Here is a 25,519-nt window from a genome sequence, read left to right as displayed (position 1 = left end):
AACCCCCTGAGGACCCCCCAAATCCTCCTCAAAATCCCGTCAAAAACCCCCAAATACACCCAAGACCCCCCAAATCCCCCTCAAAGACCCCCAAAACTCCCTCAGGAGTCCCCAGATCCCCTTCAGAGACCCCCAAAACCTCCTCAAAATCCCGTCAAGACCCCCAAAACTCCCTCAGGACCCCCAAAATCCCCTCAGGACTCCCTCAAAGACCCCCAAAACCTTCCCAAATCACCACCAAACCCCCTTAGGACCCCCCAAAACCTCCCCAAATACCCCTAAACCCCGGTCAAGACCCCCCAAATCCCCCTCAAAGACCTCCAAATCCCCCCTCACAGACCTCCCAAACCCCCTCAAAGACCCCCAAAACTCCCTCAGGAGTCCCCAGATCCCCTTCAGAGACCCCCAAAACCTCCTCAAAATCCCGTCAAGACCCCCAATACTCCCTCAGGACCCCCAAAATCCCCTCAGGACTCCCTCAAAGACCCCCAAAACCTTCCCAAATCGCCACCAAACCCCCTTAGGACCCCCCAAATCCTCCTCAAAGACCCCCAAAACCTCCTCAGGACCCCCAAAATCCCCTCAGGAATCCCCCAAATCCCCCTAAAACCTTCTCAACACCCCCCAAACCCCCTCAAAGACCCCCAAAACTCCCTCAGGACCCTCAAAATCCCCTCATGACTCCCTCAAAGACCCCCAAAACTCCCTCAGGACCCCCCCAGATCCCCTTCGGAGACCCCCAAAACCTCCTCCAAATCCCGTCAAGATCCCCGAAACTCCCTCAGGACCCCCAATCCTCTCAAGACCCCTCCCCAAACCGCCCCCTGCCCGCCGTTACCGGCCCCTCCCCGTCCGTTACCCCCTCCCCAGGCGCCCCCCAGACGCCCCCATTTGGCGGCCGCCATGGTGCGGGCGGTGCTGTGGGCGCTGCTGGGCGCCGTTTGGGTCTGGGGGCTGCCGGGGGGCGCGGGGGGCTGCGTGCTGTGCGACCCCGCGGCGGGGGCGGTGCTCGGGGAGCTGCTGGGGCCGTTCCTGGAGCGGGCGCTGCCGGCCGAGCCCGCCGCCAGGGGGCGCCTGGGGACCCTCGTGCTGCGCGGCGTGCTGGGGCTGGCGCGGCTGCCGCGGGACCCGCGCAGCTTCATGGGGGTCATCGGTCAGTGCGACCCCTCCCCAAATTACCCTGATAGCCCTAACCCATCCCCTGGGACCCTATAACCACCTGGGACCCACAAATCCTCCCCAAATCCCCTCCCGAACCCCCCAAAACTGCCCAGACCCCTCCCCAAATTCATCCCAAATCCAGAGGGGGAAAAAGAGGGGCTGGGAAGGCGATTTGGGGGCGGATTTTGGGGAATTTGGGTTTTTTGGGGAATTTCGGGATTTTGGGGGGATCTCAGGGACCCCCCGGGACCCCTCCCCAGACCAGGCCACCCTGGAGGAAGCTTCCAGCAATTTCCGCCGGACGCTGAACAGGGTCATGACCCAGGACCTGCAAGGTGACCCCAGAAACACCCCCGGGCATCGAGGGGTTAATTGGGGATTTATTGGGGTTTAATTCAGTTTTTATTGGCGATTTATTGTGGATTTATTGGGATTTTTATTGGGGATTTATTAGGGTTTTTATTGGGGATTAATTGGGGTTTTTATTGGGTTTTTTATTGGGGGATTTATTGGGGTTTAATTGGAGTTTAATTGGGGTTTAATTGGGTCATTTATTGCGATATAATTGGGGTTTAATTGGGGGATTAATTTCGGTTTAATTGGGTTTTTATTGGGGGATTTATTGGGGAATTTATTGGGGTTTAATTGGGTTTTTATTGGGATTTAATTGGGGATTTATTGGGGATATATATTGGGTTTTTATAGGGGTTTAATTCGGGTAATTTTTAGGGCTTTATCAGAGTTTTTAATTGGGTTTTTATCAGAGTTTTTAATTGGGTTTTTATCAGAGTTTTTAATTGGGTTTTTATTGGGGTTTAATTGGGTTTTTATTGGGGTTTAAATGGGTCATTTTGGGAGGATTTATTGGGGTTTAATTGAGGTTTTTTGTGGGATTAAATTGGGCTTTATTGCGCCACTTATTGGGCTTTAATTTGAGTAATTTTTAGAGATTTATTTGAATTTCAATGGGATTTTATTGGGGTTTAATTTGCATCATTTTTAGGGATTTATTTGGGTTTTTATTGGTTTTTATTGGGGTTTGATTAATTAAAAGAAAAGCCCCAAAAAGCCCCAAATTTCCCCAAATGCCCCCAGACGGGCAGATTCACCAGGAGCTGCTCTGGGCCATGAGAGAGATCAAGGAGGACTTCGAGCGGCTCATGAAGCGTTTCCAGAGCCAGGGTGGGACCCCAAAACCCCCCAAAATACCCCAAAAATCCCTCCCCAAATTCGCCCTTGGAACCCCAAAAAATTTCCCCCTAATTCTTCCCAAAATCCTCAAAAATCCCCCCAAAAATTCCTCATAAATCCCCTCTAGGAACCCCCAAAATCTCCTCCAAATTCCCCCCCAAAATCCCCAAAAAATTCTCCCCAAAAATTTCCCCCAAAATCCCCCAAACCCTCCCCAAAACTCCCACCCCCAACCGCCCATTTTTAACCCAATTTTCCCTTTTTCCGCAGTTTATTGCCCCAATAAATGCGGTAAGCGGGGCCGGGGGGGGTTCGGGGGGGTCCCGGGTGGTCCCAAAAATCCCAAATTTTTCCCAAAATCGCCGGAATTTGCCCCAAAATCGCGCAGGGCGGATGGAGGTGCTGTGGATCGAGTGCATCTTCTGCAACCTGACCCGCTTCGCCTGCAACCGCGGGCTGGACTGCGGCGGTGAGGGGGATTTGGGGGGATTTGGGGCATTTTTGGGAATTTTGGGGGTCCCGGGGGTGTTGGGAGGTCCTGGGGGTGATTTTTGGGGTGTTTTGGGGCTCCTGGGGGATTTTTGGGGGTGTTTTGGGGGGATTTTTTGGGATTTTGGGGAGTTTCGGGGGGATTTTTGAGGAGGGGTCTCGTGGGGATTTTTTAGGGGTACCAGGGGATTTTTTGGGGGAGGTTTTGGGGGGATTTTGGGGGTTCTGGGCGATTTTTGGGTTTCTAGATTTTTGGGGTTCCAGGGGATTTTTTTGGGGGGTCTCAGGGGATTTTTGGGGAGGGGTCTCGTGGGAATTTTGGGGTCAATTTCGTGCCTCGGACCGACCCCAGCGCGGCCATTTCGGCGCCTCCCGCCTCTCCCAAATTGGGGAGGGGTCTGCCAAGGGGTGGGGGCGGCTCGGGGGGAGGGGAATTTAATTTGGGGAGGGGTCTCACCCATCAGAGCGGCAGCTGTGGGTGGAGGAGGGGCAGGACCTGGTGCTGGATTGTGCCCTGCCCTGGCACGGGGCGTCCCATGGGGCCAAAACCTACAGCTTCTACCAGGTAACGCCCCCGAGACCCCTCCCCAAATTACCCAAATCCCCCTAAAACTCTTCCAAAAATCCCCCAATAAAATCCCAAAAAATTCCCCCCAAAAATCCCCAAAATATCCCCCAAAATCCTCCGGAAATTTCCCCCAAAAATCCTCATAAACCGCCCCTGGTACCCCCCCAAACCAGCCCCAAATTCCTCCCCCAAATTCGCCCTTTTTGGAACCCCAAAAAATTTCCCCCGAATTCTCCCGAAATTCTCCCAAAAATCCCCCCCTGGGAATCCCCAAAATCCCTCCCAAAATTCCCCCTTAGAACCTCCCCAAATCCTACCCGAATTCTCCCCAAAATTCCCCTCAAAAATCCTTAAATTCCCCCTCTGGCAATCCCCAAAATTCCTCCCAAAATTCACCCTCGAGACCCCCAAAAACTTGCCCCAAATTCCCAAAAATCCCCCCTGGGACCCCCCAAAATCCCTCACGAAATTCGCCCTTGGAACCCCCAAATTCCCCAAAACCTCCCCAAATTGCCCATTTTCTCCCGTTTCAGCGCCTGAAATCCCCCGGGGAGGCCCCCGAGCCCTCGGCGCCCCCTCCCCAGGCGCAGGGCGGGCCCGGGACCCCCGCCCCGCCCAGGGCGCGCCCCCCGCCCGCGGAGCGGCTGCTGCGGAGCGGCCCCGAGCCGGTGCTGCAGCTCCAGGCGGCGGCGGCGGCGGCCGCGGGCCGGTACCGGTGCCTCATGCGCGGCCCCACCGGCAAGGCGGGATCGCAGCTGCACTTCAACGTCACCGGTGAGCAAACAGCCCCGGAACGTACCCGAAATGTACCCGAAATATACCCGAAATAGCCACGAAATATTCCCGAAACATCCCCAGAATGTACCCGAAATATTCCTGAAATACGTCCTAAATATCCCCCAAATATCCCCAAAGTATCCCTGAAATATTCCTGGAATGTCCCCTAAATATTCCCGAAATATCCCCAAAATATCCCCCCGAAATATCCCCAAAATATCCCCCCGAAATATCCCTAAAAATACCCCAAAAAATATCCCCTAAATATCCACTAAATATCCCCGAAACACACCCCGAAGTAGCCCTGAAGTGTCCACTAAATATCTCTGAAATATCCCCCGAAATATGTCAGAAATATCCACAAAATATCCACGATAAATCCACTAAATGTCCCTGAAAATACCCCCAAAATATCCCCAAAGTATCCCCCAAAATATCCCCTAAGTATCCACTAAATATCCCCGAAAGATGCCCAAAAAAATCCCCAAAGTATCCAAGAAACACCCCCAAAATACCCCCAAAATATCCCCAAAGTATCCCCCAAAATATCCACTAAATATCCCTGAAATATCTACAAAAATATTCCTGAAATATCCCCAAAGTATCCCCGAAATAGCCCCAAAAAGTTCCCCCAAAATATCCCTGAGGTACCCCCGAGATATCCCCCAAAATATTTCCAAAATATCCCTAAAAATTCCCCCGAAATATTTCCTAAATATCCAAGAAATATCCCTAAAAACACCCCCAAAATACCCCTAAAAATCCCCAAAAATCCGCCCGCGCCCTCTCCCCAAAACCCCCCAAGAATCGCCCCAAAACCCCTCCCAGAGACCCCCCAGAAATCCCCCCAGGGCTGTCCCCAAATGCCCCCGGGACCCCTCCCCAAAATCTCCTCAAAACCTCCCCCAGGACCCCCAAAATCCTCCCAAATCCTCCAATATCCCCCCAAAATCCCCTCAGGACCCCCCAAAACCTCCCCAAATCCCCCAAATCCCCCGCGCCCCCTCCCCAACGTGAGGCCCCTCCCCTTTCCAGTGGTGCCCCGCCCCCGGATTCAGGGCCAGGCCCCGCCCCCGCCGCGCGCCCTCCCCCGCGGGCTCCCCCCGGCCGCGCTCGCCGCCATCGCCGTCACGACTATCGCGACAGTCCTGGTGGCCGCGGGCATCGCATGGTGAGACCGACAGCGGGGGGATCGGGGGTCCCGGGGGGATTTGAGGGGGATTTTGGGGAGTCTCGAGGGGTTTTGTGGCGTTTTGGGGGGGATTTGGGGGGTCCTGAGGAGAATTTTGGGGGGTTTGGAGGGGTTTCAGGGAGGTTTGGGGGGGTCCGGAGGGATTTTGGGGGTCCTGGGGGAGTTTTGGGGGCATTTTAGGGGTTCCGAGGGGATTTGGGGGGGATCTGGGGGGGTCCCCAGGGGGATTCTGGGAGGTCCCGGGGGGATTTTTGGGGGGTTTCAGGCGGATTTTGGCGGTTTCGCGGCGATTTTGGGTCGTTGGCGAAGCCGCGCCCATTGAGGAGACCGCGCCCACGGGGGCGTGGCTTAACCAAGCACCGCCCCCTCCAGGTTCTGCTTTCGCCGCGGGGACCCCCGGGAGCAGCAGGACTCCCCCCAAATAAAGGATCAGTGACCCCGCCCCCCCCCAGAGCCTCGCGTTATTTGGGGAGGGGTCCGGGGGGGTGGGGGGGGGAATTTGGGGAGAGGTCCTGACAGTAAAACCCCCCAAAATCCACCCAAAATCCCACCCAGAACACACCAAACCCCTAAAATCCCCCAAAATCCCACCCAGGACCCCCCAAATACCCCCCAAAATCCCCAAATTCTACCCAGGACCCCTAAAATGCCACTCAGGACCCCCAAATATCCCCAAAATCCCACCCAGGACCTCCTTAAATCCTCAAAATCCCCTCAGGACCCCCAAAATCCCACCCGTGACCCCCAAAATTTCCCCAAATTTCCCCCAAATCCCCCCAGGACCCTTCCCCAGACTCTCACACCGATTTCACTGTCACTCTTTTATTTGGGGAGGGGTCACACACAGAGACCCCCCCCTGCAATTCCACGAGGGATTTGGGGAAATTGGGGAGAATTTGGGGGGTTTGGGGGGATTTGGGTTATTTTGGGGGGGGTTGAGGGGATTTTGACTATTTTGAGTTATTTGGGGAGGGGTCTCAGGGGTCATCGCCCCCCTCGAGCTCCCACAGCCGCCGGCGGATTTTGAGGAGGGGGCGCAGGAGGGTTTGGGTTATTTTGGGATATTTCAGGTTATTTTGTGTTATTTTTTGGGGATATTTTGGGGGGATTTTTGGGGGGTCTCAGGGGTCATCGCCCCCCTCGAGCTCCCAGAGCCGGCGGCGGATTTTGAGGAGGGGTCTCAGGAGCCCCCCCGGGCCCAGCGGGACCCCCGGGCGCAGGCGGAACCCCCGGGTGGGCAGCAGGAGCGGGGGGTGGTCCGAGAAGCTCTCGAAGATGTCGCCTGGGGGGGACCAAAAAACGGCAAAATTAACCCAAAATCAGCCCCGGAAAACGACCAAAATCACCCCCAAAAATCACCCCAAAATTATCCCACAAAAATCCCCCAAGAAGCTCTCGAAGACATCACCTGGGGACATAAAAAACACCAAAATCAGCCCAAAACCATTAAAACCACCCAAAAAATCCTACCTGAAACTCACCTGGGGGTGACACGGGGGGGTCAGGAGGGGAGCAGGTGACACACAGGTGACAGAAGTGACGCAGGTGTGACTTACCTGGGCTACCTGTCACTCACCTGTGGTGGCCATGGGGCTCTCCTTGGGCCTGGCGCTCCAGGCCAGGGATGGCAGAGGTGACACAGGTGTGACACAGGTGGGACACAGGTGGGACAGGTACGAAACAGGTGTGACACTCACCTGTGGTGGCCACAGCGTTCTCCTCTGGCCCAGGGCTCCATGTGAGGGATGACAGGGGTGACACAGGTACGACACAGGTGACACAGATATGGCACAGGTGGCACAGGTGTATGTCCCAGGTGTGTCACTCACCTGTGGTGGCCGCCGTGCTCTCCTCAGGTGTGGGGCTCCACGCGGGTGGCGCCGCCCGGCCCCGCCCCAGCCGGGAGTGCCAGGTGTGACAGGTGTATGATACAGGTGTCACACACACACACACACACACACACACACAGAGGTGTATAACACACAGGTATAACACAGGTGTATAACACACAGGTATAACACAGGTATCACACACCTGTAGTAGCAGCCGTGCTCTCCTCAGGGGTGGGGCTCCACGCGGGTGGGGCCGCCCGGCCCCGCCCCAGCCGGTAGTGCCTCAGGACGTGGTGCAGCTGCGCAGGTGAGAGCGCCGGGAACTCGGCCCGGAGCCGCGCCCAGGTGGCCTGGGGGACACAGGTGTGAGCAGGTGTGAGCAGGTGTCTCATAAGTATGCCCAGGTTGTGCTCAGGTGTGTCTGTGATATCCCCAGGTGTGAGCAGGTGTGAGCAGTGTTCTGTATGCAGTTTCTCAGGTGTGACCAGGTGTGTCCTGGTTGCCAGGTTGGTGTTCCCCAGGTGTGCTCAGGTGTGTCTGTGATATCCCCAGGTGTGAGCAGGTGTGCTCAGATGTCTCATAGGTATGCCCAAGTTGTGCTCAGGTGTGCCCAAGTGTCTCCAAGGTGTGTCCAGGTGTATCCAGGTGTGACCAGGTGTGCCCTCAGGTGGGCTCAGGTGTCTCTGTGATATCCCCAGGTGTGTCCCAGGTGTGCCTCAGGTGTGTCCTCAGGTGTGTCTGTGATATCCCCAGGTGTACCCCAGGTGTGCTCACCTGTTCCAGGCAGCCCCTAGGTGTGCAGAGCAGGTTGGCTGTCGCCGACAGTTTCCTGAAGAAGTCCCCAGCCCCAGGTGTGTGCCCAGGTGTATCTCAGGTGTGTGCCCATTGTGTTTATGGTACCCCAGGTGTATCACAGCTGTACCCAGGTGTACCCTAGCCGTGCCCAGGTGTGCCCAGGTGTGCTCACCTGTTCCAGGCAGCCCCTAGGTGTGCAGAGCAGGTTGGCTGTCGCCGACAGTTTCCTGAAGAAGTCCCCGGCGATGTCCCCCAGCCCCAGTGCCCCCAGCCCGTCCAGCACCAGGTCCAGGTTGGTTCGCAGCCGGACCCCGACCCACCACTGGAAGAACGGCCCCGCGCTGCCTGGTGGGGGGGGGACACAACATTTGGGGTTATTTCGGGGTTTTTTCAGATTTTTATCAGATTTTTTCAGATTTTATCTTTGTGGGTTTTGTTTTCCCAAATCCCCTCAAACCACACTTTTCTCCATGAGGGTGTTGAAGAGGGAGGCGTTGGAGAAGCAGAACAGGTACCCCAAGGTCTGCGAGGCCCCAAATCCCCTATAAACCCCCCCAAATTTCACTCAATTTTTCCCAAATTCCCCAAATTTCACCCCAATTTCTCTCACCTTTCTCCATGAGGGTGTTGAAGAGGGAGGCGTTGGAGAAGCAGAACAGGTACCCCAAGGTCTGCGAGGCCCCAAATCCCCTATAAACCCCCCCAAATTTCACCCAAAATCCCCCAAATTTCACCCAAATTTTCCCCAAATCCCGCGATTTCACCCCAATTTCTCGCACCTTTCTCCATGAGGGTGTTGAAGAGGGAGGCGTTGCTGAAGAAGAACAGGTACCCGAAGGTCTGCGAGGCCAGGTCCGGGTGCAGGCGGCAGTCCCGGGTCAGGCCCAGCACGGCCCGGAACACGGCCAGCGGTGGGCGGAGCCCCGCGGGGACACCGCCCAGGTCCGGCCCCGCCCTCGGCTCGCCCGCGCCCACGAACGGGTTCGTGTCCAGCAGGGCGGGGAGGGCCGAGTAAAGAGTCTGAAATTTGGGGTTAATTCTGGTGATTTTGGGTAAATTTGAGTGTATTTGGGGTTATTGAGAATTTGGGGTGAATTTGGGGTTTAAAGAGGATTTGGGGGATGTTTGGAAGGTTTAGAGGGGATTTGGTGTCCAATAGGGCTGGTAGGGCTGAGTACAGGGTCTGGAAATTTGGGTGAATTTGGCTAAATTTCGGGTAAATTTGGGGTTTATTTGGGTGTGTTTGGGGTTACTGAGGGGTTTGCAGTGGATTTGGGGAGGATTTGGGGCTACTGAGGGGATTTGGGGTGAATTGGGGCGGATTTGGGGCCCTGAACGTGGCCGGGCGGCTTCCCCAGCCCCACAAATGGGTTCATGTCCAATAGGGCAGGGAGGGCTGAATACAGCATCTGAAATTGGGGTGAAATTGAGTGATTTTGGGTAAATTTGGGTGCGTTTGCGGTTTGGGGTGAATCTGGGGGGATTTGGGTCCCCCAGGTGGATTTTGGGGCTCACCTTGGTCAGGTAGTAGACGCTCTGCTGGAACGTGGACATGATCACCTCGTCCAGCACCCCCAGGGCCTCGTCACAGCTCTCCAGGTCCTTCTCCAGCTCCGGGCACGGCCCTAAAAACACGAGAATTCACCCCAAAATGGGGATCAGCCCCAAAAACCTGGGAATTCACCTCAAAATGGGGGTCAGACCCTAAAACCCTGGGAATTCACCCCAAAAATCCCAGGAATTCACCGCAAAATGGGGGTCAGCCCCAAAATCCTGGGGATTCACCCCAAAACCTGGGGTCAATATAACCAGTACAACCCAGTACAAAGCAGTACAAACCCGTATAACCCAGTACAAACCAGTACAACCCAATATAACCCATATAACCCAGTACAAACCAATACATCCCAGTATAACCCAGTACAACCCAGTACAAACCAGTATAACCCAGTACAACCCAGTATAACCCATATAACCCAGTACAACCCATACATCCCAGTATAACCCAGTTTACCCTCAATGTCCAGCTGCGCCTCCAGCGCCCCCAGGTGCGCCTGCGCCAGGTTGAGCAGCTCCACGCTGTTCGCCAGCCAGCCCAGCAGGGGGCGCAGGTCCGAGGTGACCCCGGAAAGGTCCAGAACTGGGGGGGGGTCCCCGTCCGGGGGGCTGAAAATGGAGACCCCAAAATTACTGGGAGGGGATCCCAAAATTGGGGGGAGATTCCCAAATTGGGAGGGGTTTGGGACTGGGGACCCCAAAATTGGGAGGGAATTGGGGGTGACCTCAAAATTCCACGCGGAATCCCCCCAACACCCTCTGGTCTGACCCCAAAACAGCCCCAGGAGCCCTCCCAGTTTGTCCCAGTCCCTCCCAGTTTGGTCCCACTCCCTCCCAGTTTTTCCCAGTCCCTCCCAGTTTGTCCCAGTTCCCAGGGAAGGTTTTGGGGCAGTTTTGGGGTGATTTTGGGTCTCTCTCACCTCTCCGGCTGCCGGTCCCCGATTTCTTTGATTTTCTCCTGCCGGGAGAGAGGGAGGGACCCTCAGTGCCCCAGTACGGACCAGTATGGACCAGTTTCCCTCCCAGTATAGCCCAGTATCCCTTCCAGTTCACTCCCAGTTTCTCTCCCAGTTCAGTCCCAGTATGGCCCCAATTTCCCTCCCAGTTCGGTCCCAATATGGCCCCAGTTTCCCTCCCAGTATGGACCAGTATCCCTCAGAGTATCCCTCCCAGTTCGGTCCCAGTTTCCCTCCCAGTTCACTCCCAGTATCCCTTCCAGTTCCGTCCCAGTTCAGTCTCAGTCTGGCCCAGTATCCCTTCCAGTATGGCCCAGTATTGCTCCCAGTTCACTCCCAGTATGGACCAGTATGGCCCATTTCACTCCCAGTTCCATCCCAGTATGGCCCCCGTTTCTGTCTGAGTTCAGCCCCAGTATGGCCCAGCATCCCTCCCAGTTTCCGTCCCAGTTTCTGTCCCAGTTCCGTCCCAGTTCAGTCCCAGTATGTCCCATATTCTCCCCTATTCCCCAAATGTCCCTGTCACTCACCCAGACCGTTTCCCGCAGCATCCCCGCCACCTTCCCCAGCAGCTCCGGGAAATGTCCCGCCGGGAATTCCTTGGCCGCGTGCTCCAGGCACAGCCCCAGCAGGAACGCCGGGGCCAGCGCCCCCAGATCCTCGTCGGGACCCCCCGAATCCTCATCGGGACCCCCAAAATCCTCATCGGGACCCCCTAAATCTTCATCGGGACCCCCCGAATCCCCTTTGGAACCCCTCGGATCATCTCTGGGACCCCCAGAATCTTTCTTGGGACCCCTCGAATCCTTCCCAGGACCCCCCAGATTCGCCTTGGAACCCCCAAAATCCTCATCGGGACCCCCCAAATCCTGCCCAGGACCCCCCAAACCCTCTCTGGGACCCCTCAAACCCTCTTTGGGACCCCCCAAATCCTCTCTGGGACCCCCCAAATCCTGCTCGGGACCCCCCAAACCCTCACCGGGACCCCCGCGGGACCCCCCGGCGCCCCCCGGCTCCATGCTGAGGATGTCCCTGAGCAGCGCCCCCTCGTCCTGGGGCCGGTACCGGAGCTCGGCGCGGGGGCTCCGCAGCGCCGCCCGCAGCTCCTCCCGCCGCTCGCGGGGGCTCCTCCCGCAGCCCGCGCACCCCAAGACCCCCAAAATCCCCATCGGGGGGCGCGGGGGGGGCGCCCAGGGCGGGCGGGACCCCTCCCCAATCCGCGGGTCTTTGTAGAGCAGCAGGATGTGCTCCCCCAGACCCAAAAGGTCGCCGGGGCGCAGAGGGGCGCGGCGGAACAGGGGGGTCCCGTTCAGCGTGGTGGGCGCGCCCCGAAATGGGCGCACGGTGGCTGGGGGGGGCTCGCAGGAATTTGGGGAGGGGTCGCAGCCCGCGGGGACGGCCGGGGAGGGGTCGGCCTGCACGAGGCAGTGGCGGGGGAGCAGGTCGGGGGCGTCCAGGAAGGTGTCGACCACCGAGAAGGGGCCCGGGTCGGGTTTGTGGGGAGGGGGCGCTTGGGGGGGCTCGGGGGGCTCTGGGGAGGGGTCGGGGGTGTTGGGGGTCCCCCCCAGGCCAGAGCGGCGGTCGAGGCGGCCGAAGATGTGCTGGGGGCGGGTCATGATGAAAAGGACAAAGTCCTGTGGGGGAAAATGGGGGGAAATGGGTGAAAAATGAGTGAAAATGGAGGTTTGGGTGAAAATTGGGGGTTTGGGGTAAAAAAAACAGGGTTAAAAAGTGGGTTTGGGGTAAAAGAGGGGGTTTAGGGTAAGGAGTGGGGGGAAATGGGTGAAAAATGGGTGGAAATGGGGATTTGGGTGAAAAATGGGGTGAAAAAGGGGGATTTGGGGTAAAAAAGGGGGGGTTTGGGGTAAAAAGGGGGGTTTGGGGTGGGAAATTGGGTTTGGGCTTAAAAAGGAGGGGGATTTCGGGGGAAAAAATGGGGATTTGGGGCAGAAAAGGGGAGTTTGGGGTTAGGGTTAAGTGGGTAATTCTGGGGTAAATTTCTGGGGTTTTTTTTGGGGTGATTTCCCCGGATTTAGGGGCCCACTGTGAGGGTCCGGGTGGGTAATTTTGGGGTAAACTCCTGTGTTTTTCTCTCACCTCCTTGCCGTACCCCCTGAGCAGCAGGAAATAGGGGCGGTCCCGGGGGGGCTGGATCAGGCACTGCGCCAGCAGCTCCAGGCTGGGACCCCCGTCCCCATCCCCGTCCCCATCGTTCGGGGCGGGGCTCCCGGGGGTGGGCGGGGCTCCCGCGGGGGCGGGGCCCGCGCTGTCCCCGCCCCCGGCCACGCTCAGGGCCTTGCGCTGGCGCCGCCGCGTGCTCAGGTTCATGTCGCTGATGCTGCGGCGCATGGCCGGGCCGGGGGCGGCCGGGTCCCCGCCCCGGGGGTCGCGGGCGGGGGGCGCGGGACCCCCCGAGGCCGCGCGGGAGCGGTTGCGGTGCAGGCGGCGGGAGGGGGGCGGCAGCCCTGCGGAAATGGGGGGAAAAGGGGGAGTTGGTGAAGGTGGGAAATGTGGGGAGGGGGCTTGGGGGGACACGGTGGGAATGTGGGGGAAAAATTGGGGAAAGATTGGGGGGGAAAATTTAGGGCAGAATGGGGGAAATTGGGGGAAAATAGGGGAAAATGGGAGGAAAATGTGGGGAAATTGGGGGAGAAAATTGGGGGATAATGGTGGGAAAATTGGATTAAGGATTAAAAAAATGGAGAAAAAATCGAGGGAAATTTGGGGAAAAATGGGGGAAAAAGAGAGAAAAATGAGGGAAAACCGAGGGAAAACAGGATTAAGGGTGAAAAACGGAGGAAAGACAGGGGAAAAACGGGGGAAAAACAGGGGAAAATGGGATTAAGGGTGGAAAAAAATTGGTGAAAACTGGGGAAAAAATTAGGGAATAAAAAAAAAAAAAGGGCAAAACCCGCGGTAAAATCGCAATGAAAGTGTCCCACGCCGGGACACGCCCCCTCCACGCCCCTCACCGGTCCCGTCGCCGCCCTCGCCGCCGTCGCCGTTGCTGTCCCGGTCCAGGTCGCGGTCCCGGTCCCGGTCCAAGTCCTGCCTGCGGCGGATCTCGAACCTCCGGGACCAGCCGGCCTTGGGCTTCCAGAGCTCCTGCAGCAGCAGCGGCCGCTCCGCGTCGCCCACCTCGCGCAGGTGCTCGCCCTGCCAGGCGCCCCCCGGCCCGCCCGGCCTGCCCACAACATCGCAGAGCGCGAACTGCCCGAAATCCTCGGGGTTTAACCTGTGGGAAATGATTCATGCTGATAAAATGGTAATCAATATTGCGAACTGCCCGAAATCCTCGGGGTTTAATCTGCAGGAAGGTAAATAGGTGTGACTGGTGCTGATAACATTGAAAGGTAATCAATACTGCCCGAAATCCTCAGGGTTTAACCTGCAGTAAGTGATTGGTGCTGATAACATTGAAAAATTTTAAAACTGAAATCAATATTGTGAACTGCCCGAAAACCTCGGGGTTCAACCTGAGGGAAACAGGTGTGATTGGTGCCGATAGAATTGAAACATTGTATCATTATAAATCACTGTATCATTGTATCATCCATAAAGTTGAAACTGTATCCATTAAATATTGAAACAGTAAAAGTACCCCATGCTTATCTTTTGCTTATGTGCTATTATTGGAACCAAATTATCCCTTATTTTTAATCAAATCATATTGTCAATATATACATATTTTCTAAACTATTCAATTAAAATTCCTGCTACCTAAAAGATTTTTTTGGGTTTTTTCTAATGATGGGATAATTGGGCAAACATAACAGGGTCCAGAGCCCTGCACTCCATACCCCACAGTTGTCCTTCGCTCATGCGCTATTACTGGAACCAAATCATATTATCAATAAATATATTTGCTAAACTATTCAATTAAAATTATTATCGTTATTTTAATCCAATTATATTGTCAACATATATTTTCTAAACTGTTCAATTAAAATTGCTGCTACCTTAAAGACTATTTGGTATTTAATGATGGGATAATTGGGCAAACATAACATACGTGAGGTGGCAAGGGCGAATATATATTTTTATATATATATTTTATATATAAATATATATATATTTTCTAATATATCCAATTAAAATCCCTGCTATCCCAAATATCACTTGGGGTTTTTACAAAGGGCTAATTTGGCAAACACAACGGGTGGCAAGAACTCTGCACCCCACACCCCGCGGTATTGCGCTATTATTGGAACCAAATTATATTATCAATAAATATACTTCCTAATCTATCCAATTAAAATTCCTGCTATCTCAAACATCATTTGGGTTTTTTATGAAGGGATAATTAGGCAAACAAAACATAACATACATGAGGTGGCAAGGCTCCAGAACCCTGCACTCCATACCCACGGCTATCATTTGCTCACGCGCTATTATCAGAACCAAATCACATTATCAATATATACATTTTCTAATCTATCCAATTGAAACTCCTGCTATCCCAGCCACGGTTTGGGGTTCTAACGAGGGGCTGGCGAATCCAAGCCGACGCACCCGTATCGCTCGAGCGCCTCGCGGACGAGCGCGCGGGCGCTGCAGCGCGGCGTGGCCAGCACGCTCTTGTAGTTGGCGCCCCTGGAGATGGCGCCGCCGAAGATCTTGAGGATGCACGGGGGGCTCGGCGAGACCCCAGACCCCAAAAGGGCCGAGGGGGGGTCGCGGAGGTCGCTGAGCTTCTTCTCGCTGGCCCAGCGCGAGTGCGGGTGGCTGGCGCTGGTGGCGCTGGTGGCGCTGGTGGCGCTGGTGGCGCGGTGGAACAGGTGCGACAGGCGCTTGTGCCGGGGGGGCTTCGCTTTGGGAGGGGGCGCGGCCGAGCTGGAAATGGGGCGGGGGTCCGAGGGGTCGCTGGCGCGGCTGGGGGTGTCCGAGGAGGTGGAGCTGGGGAGGAAAAATGGGGTTAAAATGGGGGAAATGGGGAAAAATGGGGGGGAAATGGGGTTAAAAGGGGCAGGAAATGGGGCGGGGGTCCAAGGGGTCGCTGGCGCGGCTCGGGGTGTCTGAGGAGGTGGAGCTGGGGGGCGAAAATGGGATTAAAATGGGGTTAAAAAGGGGGGAAATGGGATTTTGGGGAGGGGGATTAAAATGGGGTTAAAGGGGGGGAAATGGGGGGAAATGGGATTTGGGGGAAGGAAATGGGGTGGGGGTCCAAGAGGTCGCTGGCGCGAATGGGGGTGTCCGAGGAGGTGGAGCTGGGGGGGAAAATGGGTTAAAATGGAAAAAATGGGGGGGAAATGGGGAGAAATTGAATTAAAAGGAAAATAAAATGGGGGAAAATGGGATTTAAGAGGGGAAAAATGGGATTAAAGAGGGGGAAAATGGGATTAAAGAGGGGGAAAATGGGATTTTGGGGTCTCACCGGACGGAGCCAGCGCTGGGCCAGCGCCGGCTCATCTTGGCCAGGCGCTTTTTGGGGGAGTTGATCCAGAGCCCCACGGGGAAATGGAGCTTCCCGAAGCGGGGCGAGCCCTCCTTGCGCTCCTCAGGGAGCATCGTCTGCGATAAAGGGGGAAAAAACGGGGGAAAAAATGGGAAAAACGGGATTTTGGGACACCTCCCCAGGCCCCGCGGCCCAAACCAACAAATCACGATTTTTACCAATTTTTACCATATTTTTTACAGAGTTTTTTCCTTCCAGAACTCCTCAAAGTCCCCTTTTCCCACCCTTTTTTCCCCAAAACTCATTTATTTCACCTCAGGATCCCCCAGGCTCCACCCGGGACCCCCAACCCTCCTTTTTCTGCCCAAAACACCTTTTCCCACCTGTTCCTCCCCTTTTTTCCCCCTTTTTCTCTCAAAACCCCACCTTTTTCCCCCCTCAGGACCCGTTTTTCCCCATTTTTCCCTCTTTTCCCACCCTTTTTCCCCAAAAAAACCTTTTTCTTCCCCTCAGGACCCTCTAAATTCCCTTCCCCCCCCCTTCCCTCTTTTTCCCCTTTCCCCACCCATTTCCTCTCTTTTCGCCCCCAAAAACCCCCATTTTTTCCCCCTCAGGACCCTTTTTCCCCCCATTTTCCCCCCTCACCGCGGTGCCGGCGGTGCCGAACTCCCGAACGATCCCGAGAATCCGAATCCCGGAATTGGCCGTCGTTCGGGAGGGAGGGGGGGGCAGGAAGGGCCGAGCCGGGCCAGGAAATCGGGGGGGGGGCGGGAAGGGCGGGGGGGGAGGGGCGCGGACAGGGTTGGGGGGGAGGGGAAGGGGAGCCCCGAGCGACCCAAAATGGGGGGGCTGGGACGGGACCCCCACCCAAAGGGACCCCAGACCCACCCAGGGGACCCCAGACCCACTCAAGGGGAGCCCCGAGCAACACAAAATGTGGGAGGGGCCCACTCAAAGGGACTCCAGACCCGTCTGTGTAACCCCAGAGGGACCCCAGACCCATCACAGACCCCCCAGAGGGACCCCAGACAACCCAGAGGGGACCCCAGACCCTTCTTGAACTCCCCAGAGGGACTCCAGACCCTTCACGGACCCCTCAGGGTGACCCCAGACCCACCCAAGGGGAGCTCAGACCCACCAAGAAGGACCCCAGACCCACCATGGACACCCCAAAGGGACCCCAGACCCATCCAAGGGGGGCTCGGTGCCCCCAAAAGGGACCCCAGACCCATCCAAGGGGTGCTCGGAGCCTGCAGAGGGACCCCAGACCCGTCTATATCCCCCCAGAGGGACCCCAGACCCACTCAAGGGGTGTTTGGTGTCCTCAGAGCGACCCCAGACCGCCCAAAGGGACCCCAGACCCATCACAGACCCCTGAGGGTGACCCAAGACCCACTCAAGGCGGGGCTCGGAGCCCCCAGACGGACCCCAGATCCCTCACGGACCCCTCTGCGTGATCCTAGACCCCTCCATGTCCCCTCACGGACCCCTCAAACTGACCCCAGACCGCTTCATGGTCACTCAAAGTAACCCCAGAGCCCTCACAGACACCACAGGGTGACCATTTTCCCTCAGAATGACCCCAGACCCCTCACAGTAACCCCGGCCCCCCACGGACCACCTCCGCCATACCCCCTTCCCTCAGAGTCAAACCCCGCCCCCTCTGCCTCACCCAGCACGCTCATTGGCCGAGTTTTTCCCGCCTCGCCTCGCGAAAGCCAATCAGAGCAAGGCAATTAGAACGAGGGGCAGAGTCGGCGGATTTTGGGCGGGAAGAGAATCGGCCAATCAGAGCCTTAGGCGCACCAAAACAAACCACGCCCTATAACCACGCCTCCTCACCAAGTCCACGCCTCCTCCCGTAGGCCGCGCCCCCTCTCTGTGGCCACGCCCCCCCAGCGGCTCCGCCGCGGTCCTAAAACCCCCCCAAAACCCCAAAAAAAACCAAAATCGGCCCCAAACCAGAGCCCTGGAGCCCCAAAATGCACCCCAATCCCCCCCCCCAACCCCAAAACCCCCCAAAGCGGCCCCGAAACCGACTTCAATGCCTCTGACCCCAGAAACCCAAAATCGGCCCAACCAGTCTGGAGCCCAAACGGATCTCAATCCCCCGACCCACAAAACCCAAAATCGGTCCAAAACCAGAGCCCTGGAGCCCCAAAATACCCCTTAATCCTCCCCAAAACACCCAAAACTGCTCCCAAAACAATGACACAGCGCCAGTGACAGTGACACAGTGACAGCGGCAGTGACACGGGGAAAGTGACAGTGACACAATGACACAGTGACACAGTGACACAGCCACCCCCCAGCGAGCGCCGCCACCGCCGCTGTGTCTGCAGTGTCACCCCCTTGTCCCCTGCGTGTCCCCCCTCTTAGGGACGCTGCCACCTCCCCGTGTCCCCTGAGTGTCCCCCCCTATTGGGGACATTGCCACCTCCCCATGTCCCCCCCCTTTGTCCCCTCTATGTCCCCTCCTTGTCCCCCCCTTTCCCCCCCCCCCACCCCTGTGTCCCTTGAATGCCTCCCCATTTTCCCCTCCGTGTCCCCCCGGTTTTCCTCCCCCGTGTCCCCCCTTTGTGCCCTCCTTTGTCCCCTCAGTGTCCCCACCGTGTCCCCTCCTTGTCCCCCCGTGTAACCTGAGTGTCACCCCCTTTTTGTCCCCCCGTTTTTCCCCCCCGTCTCTCCGACCTTCCCCCCGTGTCCCTTGAATGTCCCCCCGTTTTTCCGCCAATGTCCCCTCAGTGTCCCCCCCATTTTTCCCCCCTCGTGTCCCCTCCGTGTCCCCCCATTTTCCGCCCCCCGTGTCCCCCTCATTGTCCCCTCCGTGCCCCCCAGTTTCCCCCCCCCCGTGTACCCTCAATGTCCCCTCCTTGTCCCCCCGGTTTTCCCCCCTTTGTCCCCCCCCGTGCCCCGGTTTTTACCCCCCCTTTTTGCCCCCTGTCCCCGGTGTCCCCCCCACATCCTGCCCCGTGTCCCCCTCAATGTCCCCCCGGTTTGCCCCCCCCAGGTTTTGCCCCCCCTCCCCGGTGTCCCCCCCACATCCTGCCCCGTGTCCCCCCCCGTGTCCCCTGAATGTCCCTCTCGGTTTTTCCCCCTCGTGTTTTCCCCCCCCCAGGTTTTTGCCCCCCCCCCGGTGTCCCCCCCACATCCTCCCGCGTCACCGCCTGACGCACGGCCCGGCCCCCCCCCCGCCCCCCCCGGGGCCACCCGTGCTGACCGCGGCGGCACCGAGCGCCCCCCCCTCCCCCAAAAAATCCCCAAAAAACCTCCAAAAAACTCCAAAAATCCCCCCAAAAGCTCCCCAGGCCCCCTTGGGGGGTTCACCCCCATTTCTGGGGGGGGGGTCGCCCCCATTCCGGGGGGGTTTTTTGCCCCCGGGGGGGTCCCGGCGCTGACGCAGCGCGGCGGGGCCGGGGGGGCCCTGCGGCCGCCCGGGGTTTCCGCTGACGTCAGCGGGGCCCCCCCGCCCCCTTGGAGCCCCCCCCGAGCCCTTCCGGGACCGCGGGGGCCGCACCGGGACCCCCCCCAATCCCGGGACACGCCCCCTACCCGAGACCCTCCCCCCGCGGGGTCGGGGCCGTCCCCAGCTCGCCCCGCCCCCTCTGCGGGATAGACACGCCCCCCCCGGAGGGCCCCGCCCCCTCCCCTCGGTTCTGCGCCCCCCGCGCCCCCCACGGGGGGTCCCGGTGCTGACGCGAGCGGGGAGAACCGGGGGGGGGGAGGGGTGAGACATCCCGGGGTGGGGGGGCTGAGAGTCAGAGAGGGGGGGGCGAGGGGTTCGGGACCCCTGGTTCGGGATGGGAACCCCCGGTTCGGAACTGGGATCCCCGGTTCGGAATTGGGATCCCCGGCTCGGAATTGGGATCCCCGGCTCGGGGTCGGATCCCCCCGGTGCCGGTCCAGTCCAGTCCCACCAGGTCCAGGTGCGGGACGGCGGGATCGCCCCCAGTGCGGTCCAGATGGGCCCGGGCCGGACCTCGCGGTACCGGGCGGGTTCGGCTGGTGCACCTGGTCCAGGTGCGGCCCCGTTCCCGGCCCTTCCTGGCACGGTTCGGGGCCAACGCCGGTTCACCTGGCCCAGGTGTGACCCCGCTCCCGGTGCCGCCGTTTCCCTGTACGGTCCGGGCCAGGTTCGGGGCTGATTCCGGTACACCTGGTCAAGGTGTGACCCCGCTCCCGGTACCCCCGGCGCAGGTTCGGCCCCGCTCCAGGTGCGCCCCTGTGCAAGTTCGGAACCGATCCCGGTGTCCCCTGGTCCAGGTTCGGAGCAGATCCAGGTGCGCCCTGCTCCACGTTCCGGACCGATCCCGGTACCCCCGGTGCCGGTTCGTTCCCGGTCTCCCCGGTCCCGGTCCAGCCCCGCTCCAGGTGCGCCCCGGCGGAGTTTCCACCCCGGTACCTCCGGTCCCGGTTCTCTCCCGATTCCCCAGCCCCGGTTCGGTCCCGGTTCGGTCCCGGTCCATCCCCCCCCTTCCAGGTGCGCCCCTTCCCCTCCTCCGCCGCCTCTCGGGGGTCCCGTTCCTCCCTCCCGGTTTGGGTCGGTGTTGGGGGTTCCCGCTCGGTTCCGGTTCGGTCCCGCTCGTTCCGGGGGGTCCCGGGGGTGCCCGGGGGCCGCCGTGGGGGGTTTCGCTCCCCCCGGGCCCGGTTCCATCCCCGTTCCCCCCCTCCAGGTGCGCCCCCTCCCCTCCTTTCCGCTCCTCCTCTCGGGGGTCCCGTTGGTGTTGGGGGGTCCCGCTCGGTCCCGCTCGGGTCCGGGGGGTCCCGCTCGGTCCCGGGGGGGTCCCGGGGGGGTCCCGGTGCCCGGGGGCCGCCGTGGGGGGTTTCGCTCCCCCCGGGCCGTTGCTGAATGGAAAAGCCGTGACTCAGGATGTGTCATCGGCGGCGGCCGCGGCCGCGGCGGCTCCCGCGGGCGTTATAAAGGGCGGGGGGCGGGCGGCGCGCCGGGCGTCACGCGGGGACACCGGGACACGCGGGACAGACCCGGACCGGGCCCGGGACAGACCCAGCCCCCCACAACCCGCGGGGGGGACGGAGTGAGGAGGAGGAGGAGGAGGAAGGCGGGGAGGGGATTTGAGGGGGGGGGCGTGAAAGGGAGAGAGGGGAGAGGAGTGGGAGCGTGGGGAGCCGGTCACGGAGCGGGTCACGGAGCGTGGGGAGCCGGTCACGGAGCGGGTCACGGAGCGTGGGGACCGTCCCGGCGGTTTGGGGACAGTCCCGGAGAACGGGGACAGTCCCGGAGCGGGTCACGGTGCGTGGAGAGCGGGTCACGGTGCGTGGAGAGCGGGTCACGGTGCGTGGGGACAATCCCGGACAGTGAGGAGCCTGTCCCGGTTCGTGGGTACCCTCCAGGAGCGTGTCACGGTGCGTGGGGAGCGTCCCGGCGATTCGGGGACAATCCCGGTTCGTGGGGACAATCCCGGACCGTGTCACGGTGCGTGGGGACATCCCCGGAGACCTGGGGGCAATCCCGGAGCGAGTGGCACCGGCAGCGCGTCCCGGTGTCGCGGCGCGGGTGACCCTCGGTGACAGCAGCGGGACCCGCGTGGGAGCGGCCCCGAGCGCGTCACGCGTGACCCGCGGTGACCCTCGGTGACCCCCGGTGACCCCGTGGGAGCGCGGAGAGCCCCGAGCGCGACCCCCGCGCGGCTGCGGGACCCCGCCATGACCCGTGAGTGCCGGACACGCGTGGGGCGAGCGGGAGGCCGCGACCACCGGGGGGAGGGGGCGACACCGACCCACGGACCGCGCGACCCCCGTGGGGAGGGTCCCGGCCCCGGGGGGGGTCTCCGCGTGGGGAGGGGTCCCGCGTGCCCGCCCCGCACCCCACGGACCGGGCGCGTCCACGCGCGTGGGGCCGCGGGGCCCGGGCAGCGGCGGCCGCGCCTCAAACCGCAAACGGCCCCGGCGCACCTGCCCGCCCGCGGGCACGCGTGGGGGCGGCGGGCAGGGCGGGAGCGGGGCCGGGGCACGCGTGGGGCCGCCCAGGTGCGAGCGCGGCCAGGGTCGGGTTTTTGGGGGTTTTTTTGGGTTTTTTTTTTGGGGCGGATTTCTGGGGTTTTTGGACAAGCACAGGGACCCCCCCGGTGCTGTTGTGACCCCCCCCCAGCCTCGGTTGGGCTCCCCACGCGTGGGGACGGCGGGGAGGGAAGGAGGGCCGGGACACGCGTGGGGCCGCCCAGGTGTGAGCATGGCCAGGTTTGGGGGTTTTTTGGTTTTTTTGGGGGTTTTTTTGGGGCGGATTTCGGGGGTTTTGGGACAAGCACAGGGACCCCCCGCAGCCTCGGGTGGGCCCCCCACGCGCGGGGGCTCCGCAGGTGCCGCCGCCGCCCCTGACTCAGCCCCGCATCAAAGTTTCCAAAGGCCGGGACCGCACAGGACGCGCGGCCGCGCCCCCCGCCCGCAGCCCCCACCCCAGCCCGGCATCCAGCGAGTCACGGATTTCACCCATTTTTGCCCATTTTTGCCCAATTTTCCCCGGGAACCCCGAAATTTGGGAGCCCCGAATTGCCGGGAAACTCCGCCAAAAGCGGGAGAGAGCGACGATCGCACAAAAATTCGGGTTGGCACAAAAATTTGAGGAGCACTCCTCAAAAAATCCCTCCATTTCCAAGTGTCGGGAGTCCCGAAATTCTGGGAATGCCCAAAATTGCGAGGGATCCCCGGTTTTCCCGGTCCCGCGAGCTCCGAATCCCCGAAATTCCCGACCCTGAGAGTCCCAAATTCCGACAATCCCAAAATCCCGGCAGAGCCACGGGCGGGGACCCCCAAAATCCCGAAATTCCCGAGCCTGAAAGTCCCCGACTTCCGACAATCCCAAAATCCCGAAATTTACCCAATTCTTGAGCCCGAGAGTCCCAAATTCCGACAATCCCAAAATCCCGGGAGCTCCGAATTCTGGGAGCCTCCAATCCCGCGATTCCCCAGCCCAAAATTCCCGAATTCAGGGAGTTCCGAATTCCGAGATTCCCTCGAATTTCGGGAGTCCCGAATTCTGAGATTCCCCGAATTCCCGGAGCCCCAAATTTTGAGATTCCCGAATTCCCGGAGCCCGAGGAACTCCAAATTCCCGAGGATTCGCCGCTAATCCCGGGATTCCTAAATTTCGCGGGAATTCCCAAATTCTCCGGCAGCCCCGAATTCCCGGGATAAAGCCCCAAATTTCGGGATGCGGCCCCAAATCCTGGGACGCCCCCGAATCCCGGGATCCGCAAAAGCCCCAAACCCCAAATCTTCTCCTAAATCCCCAAATATTCCCCCAAATCCCAGGACTCTCGGGACCCCCAAATTCCGGCGTTCGCGTATCCCAAACCCCTAAATCTTCCCTAAAGTTCCGCAGTTCCTGGAACCCCCAAATCTTCCCCCAAATCCCGGGATTCCCAGGACCCCCCGAATCTCCCCAAATCTTCCCCCGAATCTCGGGAGCCCCCGAACCTCTCCAGATCACCAAATCTCCCCAAATCCCCCCAGTTCACCCCAAATTTCCGCAGGGGCTCCGTGGCAAGCTCTACTCCCCCTCCCGGGTTTGTGGCCGGGGCTGTTGCCCCAAAATCCCCTCAATTCACCCCAAATCTCCGCAGGGGCTCCGTGGCAGGCGCTGCTGACCCTCCTGGGGCTCTGGCCGGGGCTGTGGCCGGGCCCGGGGGTCGCCCTCGCCCCCCGCCCGCGCCCCCCGAGCCCCCCGGACCCGCGCGGGGACCTGGACAGCGTCATCCACCTGGCCAAGGCGCTGCTGGGGGACACCAAAGCGCTGCTGGAGCTGCTCGTGGGTACCCCGGGACCCCCAAAACCTCCCCAAATCCCAAAAACTCCCCAAATCCCCCCAAAATATCCCTCAAATGCCCCCAAGGCTCTTCTGGAGCTGCTCGTGGGTACCCCGAGACCCCCAAAACCTCCCCAAATTTCTCCAAACCTTCCCAAATCCCCCTAAACCTCCTAAAATTCCGCCAAATCCCTCCCCCCCAAATCTCCCCCAAATCCCCCCAAATCTCCCCAAAACCTCCCCAAATTTTCCCCAATTTCCCTGGGAGGATTTAGGGATATTTGGGGGGCGGGGGCGTGGCAAGGGCTGACCCTGCCCCCTGCCGTTCCTGTCGCGACAGAAGTCGCGATTCCCGGCCGAGGGGGAGCACAAGATGGACTCGCTGCCCGTGCTGGCCATGAGCGCGCTGGAGCTGCCCAACATCCAGGTGGGGCGGGGGTCGCTGTGGGGCTGGGGGCTCCCTTATGGGGGGGCTGGGGGCTCTGTGGGTCTGGCGTCTCTCTATGGGGCTGGGGGCTCTGTGGGTCTGGGGTCCCTCTATGGGTCTGGGGGCTCTGTGGGGTCCCTGTGGGTCTGGGGTCTCTGTGAGTCACCCGTGACCCCCAGGGTGCATTTGACCCATCCTGAGCCCCCTCCCCATTTCCCCCAATTCTCTGAACCCCCCTGAGCCCCCAAACCCCCCGAAGGCCCCAGACCCCTCAGTGTCCCCCTAATGTCCCTGTGTCCATCCGTGTCCATCTGTCCCCAATGTCCCCAATGTCCCCAATGTCCCCTGACCCCAATGACACCCCCTGACCCCTCAGTGTCCCCCCAATGTCGCTGGTGTCCCCTGTACCCCAATGTCCCCCCAGGCCTCGTCTCTCCTGCGCTACCAGCGGCTCCTGTGCCCGTGTACCCCCATATACCCCAATGTCCCCAATGTCCATCTGTCCCCTCGGTGTCCCCAATGTCCCCAATGTCCCCAATGTCCCCAATGTCCCCCAGGCCTCGTCCCTGCTGCCCCGTTTGGGCTCGGACCTGCTGCGCTACCAGCGGCTCCTGGAGTGGCTGCGCCGGGCGGGGGTGGCGCTGCGGGGCCTGGAGCCGCCGCTGGGGGCGCTGCGGGGGCGCCTCGAGCGCCTGCGGGGGCGCCTGGAGCACCTGGTGAGCACCTGGGGGGCGGGGCTTGGGGAAGGGGCGGGGCCGCCTGGAGCACCTGGTGAGCACCTGGGGGGGCGGGGCTTGGGCTGGAGCACCTGGGGGCCGGGCAGGGAGGGGCAGGGGCGGGGCTTGAGGAAGAGGCGGGGGCTGGATTCGAACCCGCGGCGGGAGAGGAGCGGAGGGGCGTGGTCTGGGGTGGGCGTGGCTTGAGGAGGAGGAGCTGGCGGATTCGAACCCGCGGCGGGAGAGGAGCGGAGGGGCGTGGTCTGGGGTGGGCGTGGCTTGGGGAAAGGGGTGTCAGCAGCCCAAGTGACTGCCCAGGTGTGTCCCCGTGTATCCCCCAGGTGTGTCCCTGTCCCACCCCCGGGTGTGTCCCCAGGTGTGTCCCCACTCCCTCAGGTGTCCCCACGTCCCCCCAGGTGTCCCCCCAGGTGTCCCTTTGCGCCTTCCAGGTGTGTCCCTGGCCCCTCAGGTATCCCCATGTCCCCCCAGGTGTGACCCCAGGTGTCTCTCTGTCCCCCCCCCAGGTGTCCCGTCTGTCGCTGCCGCGCCCCGCCCCCTCCCCAGGTGTGACCCCGCCCCCGCAGGTGACGCCGTGGGGGGCGGTGCGCGCCGCGCATGCGCTGCTGCGGGGGCTGCACCTGTACCTGGACTGGGCCGCGCGCGCGCTCGTCCTGCTGCGGAACCGCCTCTGACCCCGCCCT

General features: G+C 60.2%; 4 protein-coding genes across 4 annotated transcripts; 2 read left to right on the top strand and 2 right to left on the bottom strand.

Moving 5' to 3' along the window:
- Nucleotides 1-903: 903 nt before the first annotated feature.
- On the top strand, nt 904-5,821 carry IZUMO1 (izumo sperm-oocyte fusion 1). Its single transcript, XM_064737767.1, has 9 exons — nt 904-1,153; nt 1,422-1,496; nt 2,257-2,343; nt 2,623-2,643; nt 2,741-2,821; nt 3,306-3,406; nt 3,943-4,183; nt 5,222-5,357; nt 5,751-5,821. Exons 1-9 carry the CDS (start codon nt 904-906, stop codon nt 5,812-5,814), a joined length of 1,056 nt encoding a protein of 351 aa, XP_064593837.1. The 3' UTR covers nt 5,815-5,821.
- Nucleotides 5,822-6,281: 460 nt separating this feature from the next.
- LOC135460825 (ras-interacting protein 1-like) lies at nt 6,282-16,591 on the bottom strand. The gene is made up of 12 exons (XM_064737769.1): nt 16,559-16,591; nt 15,893-16,029; nt 15,031-15,414; nt 13,491-13,753; nt 12,616-12,983; nt 10,483-10,520; nt 10,020-10,171; nt 9,521-9,630; nt 8,785-9,025; nt 8,178-8,350; nt 7,413-7,560; nt 6,282-6,660 (listed from the first exon to the last, which is right to left on the bottom strand). The coding sequence occupies exons 2-12, from the start codon at nt 16,024-16,026 to the stop codon at nt 6,500-6,502; spliced, it is 2,172 nt and encodes a 723-aa protein (XP_064593839.1). The 5' UTR covers nt 16,027-16,029; nt 16,559-16,591; the 3' UTR covers nt 6,282-6,499.
- LOC135460841 (ras-interacting protein 1-like) lies at nt 10,760-12,212 on the bottom strand. The gene is made up of 2 exons (XM_064737800.1): nt 11,049-12,212; nt 10,760-10,774 (listed from the first exon to the last, which is right to left on the bottom strand). Exons 1-2 carry the CDS (start codon nt 12,132-12,134, stop codon nt 10,760-10,762), a joined length of 1,101 nt encoding a protein of 366 aa, XP_064593870.1. The 5' UTR covers nt 12,135-12,212.
- A 4,986-nt stretch (nt 16,592-21,577) lies between the features above and the next one.
- Nucleotides 21,578-25,510, top strand: IL11 (interleukin 11). The gene is made up of 6 exons (XM_064737766.1): nt 21,578-21,901; nt 22,231-22,342; nt 23,494-23,678; nt 24,016-24,119; nt 24,527-24,818; nt 25,343-25,510. Exons 1-6 carry the CDS (start codon nt 21,578-21,580, stop codon nt 25,508-25,510), a joined length of 1,185 nt encoding a protein of 394 aa, XP_064593836.1.
- The last annotated feature ends 9 nt before the right edge of the window (nt 25,511-25,519 follow it).

This window comes from Zonotrichia leucophrys, unplaced genomic scaffold (genome assembly GCF_028769735.1).
Source record: "Zonotrichia leucophrys gambelii isolate GWCS_2022_RI unplaced genomic scaffold, RI_Zleu_2.0 Scaffold_106_152335, whole genome shotgun sequence".
NCBI classification, from domain to species: Eukaryota; Metazoa; Chordata; class Aves; order Passeriformes; family Passerellidae; genus Zonotrichia; species Zonotrichia leucophrys.
Note: the sequence above shows the minus strand (reverse complement) of the source record. Positions and strands in the feature narration are given on the sequence as shown.

Bases quoted from the DNA above. Each gene is read 5' to 3' on its own strand.
- IZUMO1 (XM_064737767.1), top strand. From the start codon at position 904: ATGGTGCGGGCGGTGCTGTGGGCGCTGCTGGGCGCCGTTTGGGTCTGG. The intron at 2,822-3,305 runs GTGAGGGGGATT...CTCACCCATCAG, and splicing joins CCGCGGGCTGGACTGCGGCG to AGCGGCAGCTGTGGGTGGAG. The intron at 5,358-5,750 runs GTGAGACCGACA...CGCCCCCTCCAG, and splicing joins GTGGCCGCGGGCATCGCATG to GTTCTGCTTTCGCCGCGGGG.
- LOC135460841 (XM_064737800.1), bottom strand. From the start codon at position 12,134: ATGACCCGCCCCCAGCACATCTTCGGCCGCCTCGACCGCCGCTCTGGC.
- LOC135460825 (XM_064737769.1), bottom strand. From the start codon at position 16,026: ATGCTCCCTGAGGAGCGCAAGGAGGGCTCGCCCCGCTTCGGGAAGCTC. The intron at 10,521-12,615 runs GTGAGAGAAAAA...CTCTCCCGGCAG, and splicing joins TCAGGGGGTACGGCAAGGAG to GAGAAAATCAAAGAAATCGG. The intron at 10,172-10,482 runs GTGAGAGAGACC...CTCCATTTTCAG, and splicing joins GGGGACCGGCAGCCGGAGAG to CCCCCCGGACGGGGACCCCC.
- IL11 (XM_064737766.1), top strand. From the start codon at position 21,578: ATGACCCGTGAGTGCCGGACACGCGTGGGGCGAGCGGGAGGCCGCGAC. The intron at 23,679-24,015 runs GTGGGTACCCCG...CTGTCGCGACAG, and splicing joins AAGCGCTGCTGGAGCTGCTC to AAGTCGCGATTCCCGGCCGA. The intron at 24,819-25,342 runs GTGAGCACCTGG...TCCCCCCCCCAG, and splicing joins GGGGGCGCCTGGAGCACCTG to GTGTCCCGTCTGTCGCTGCC.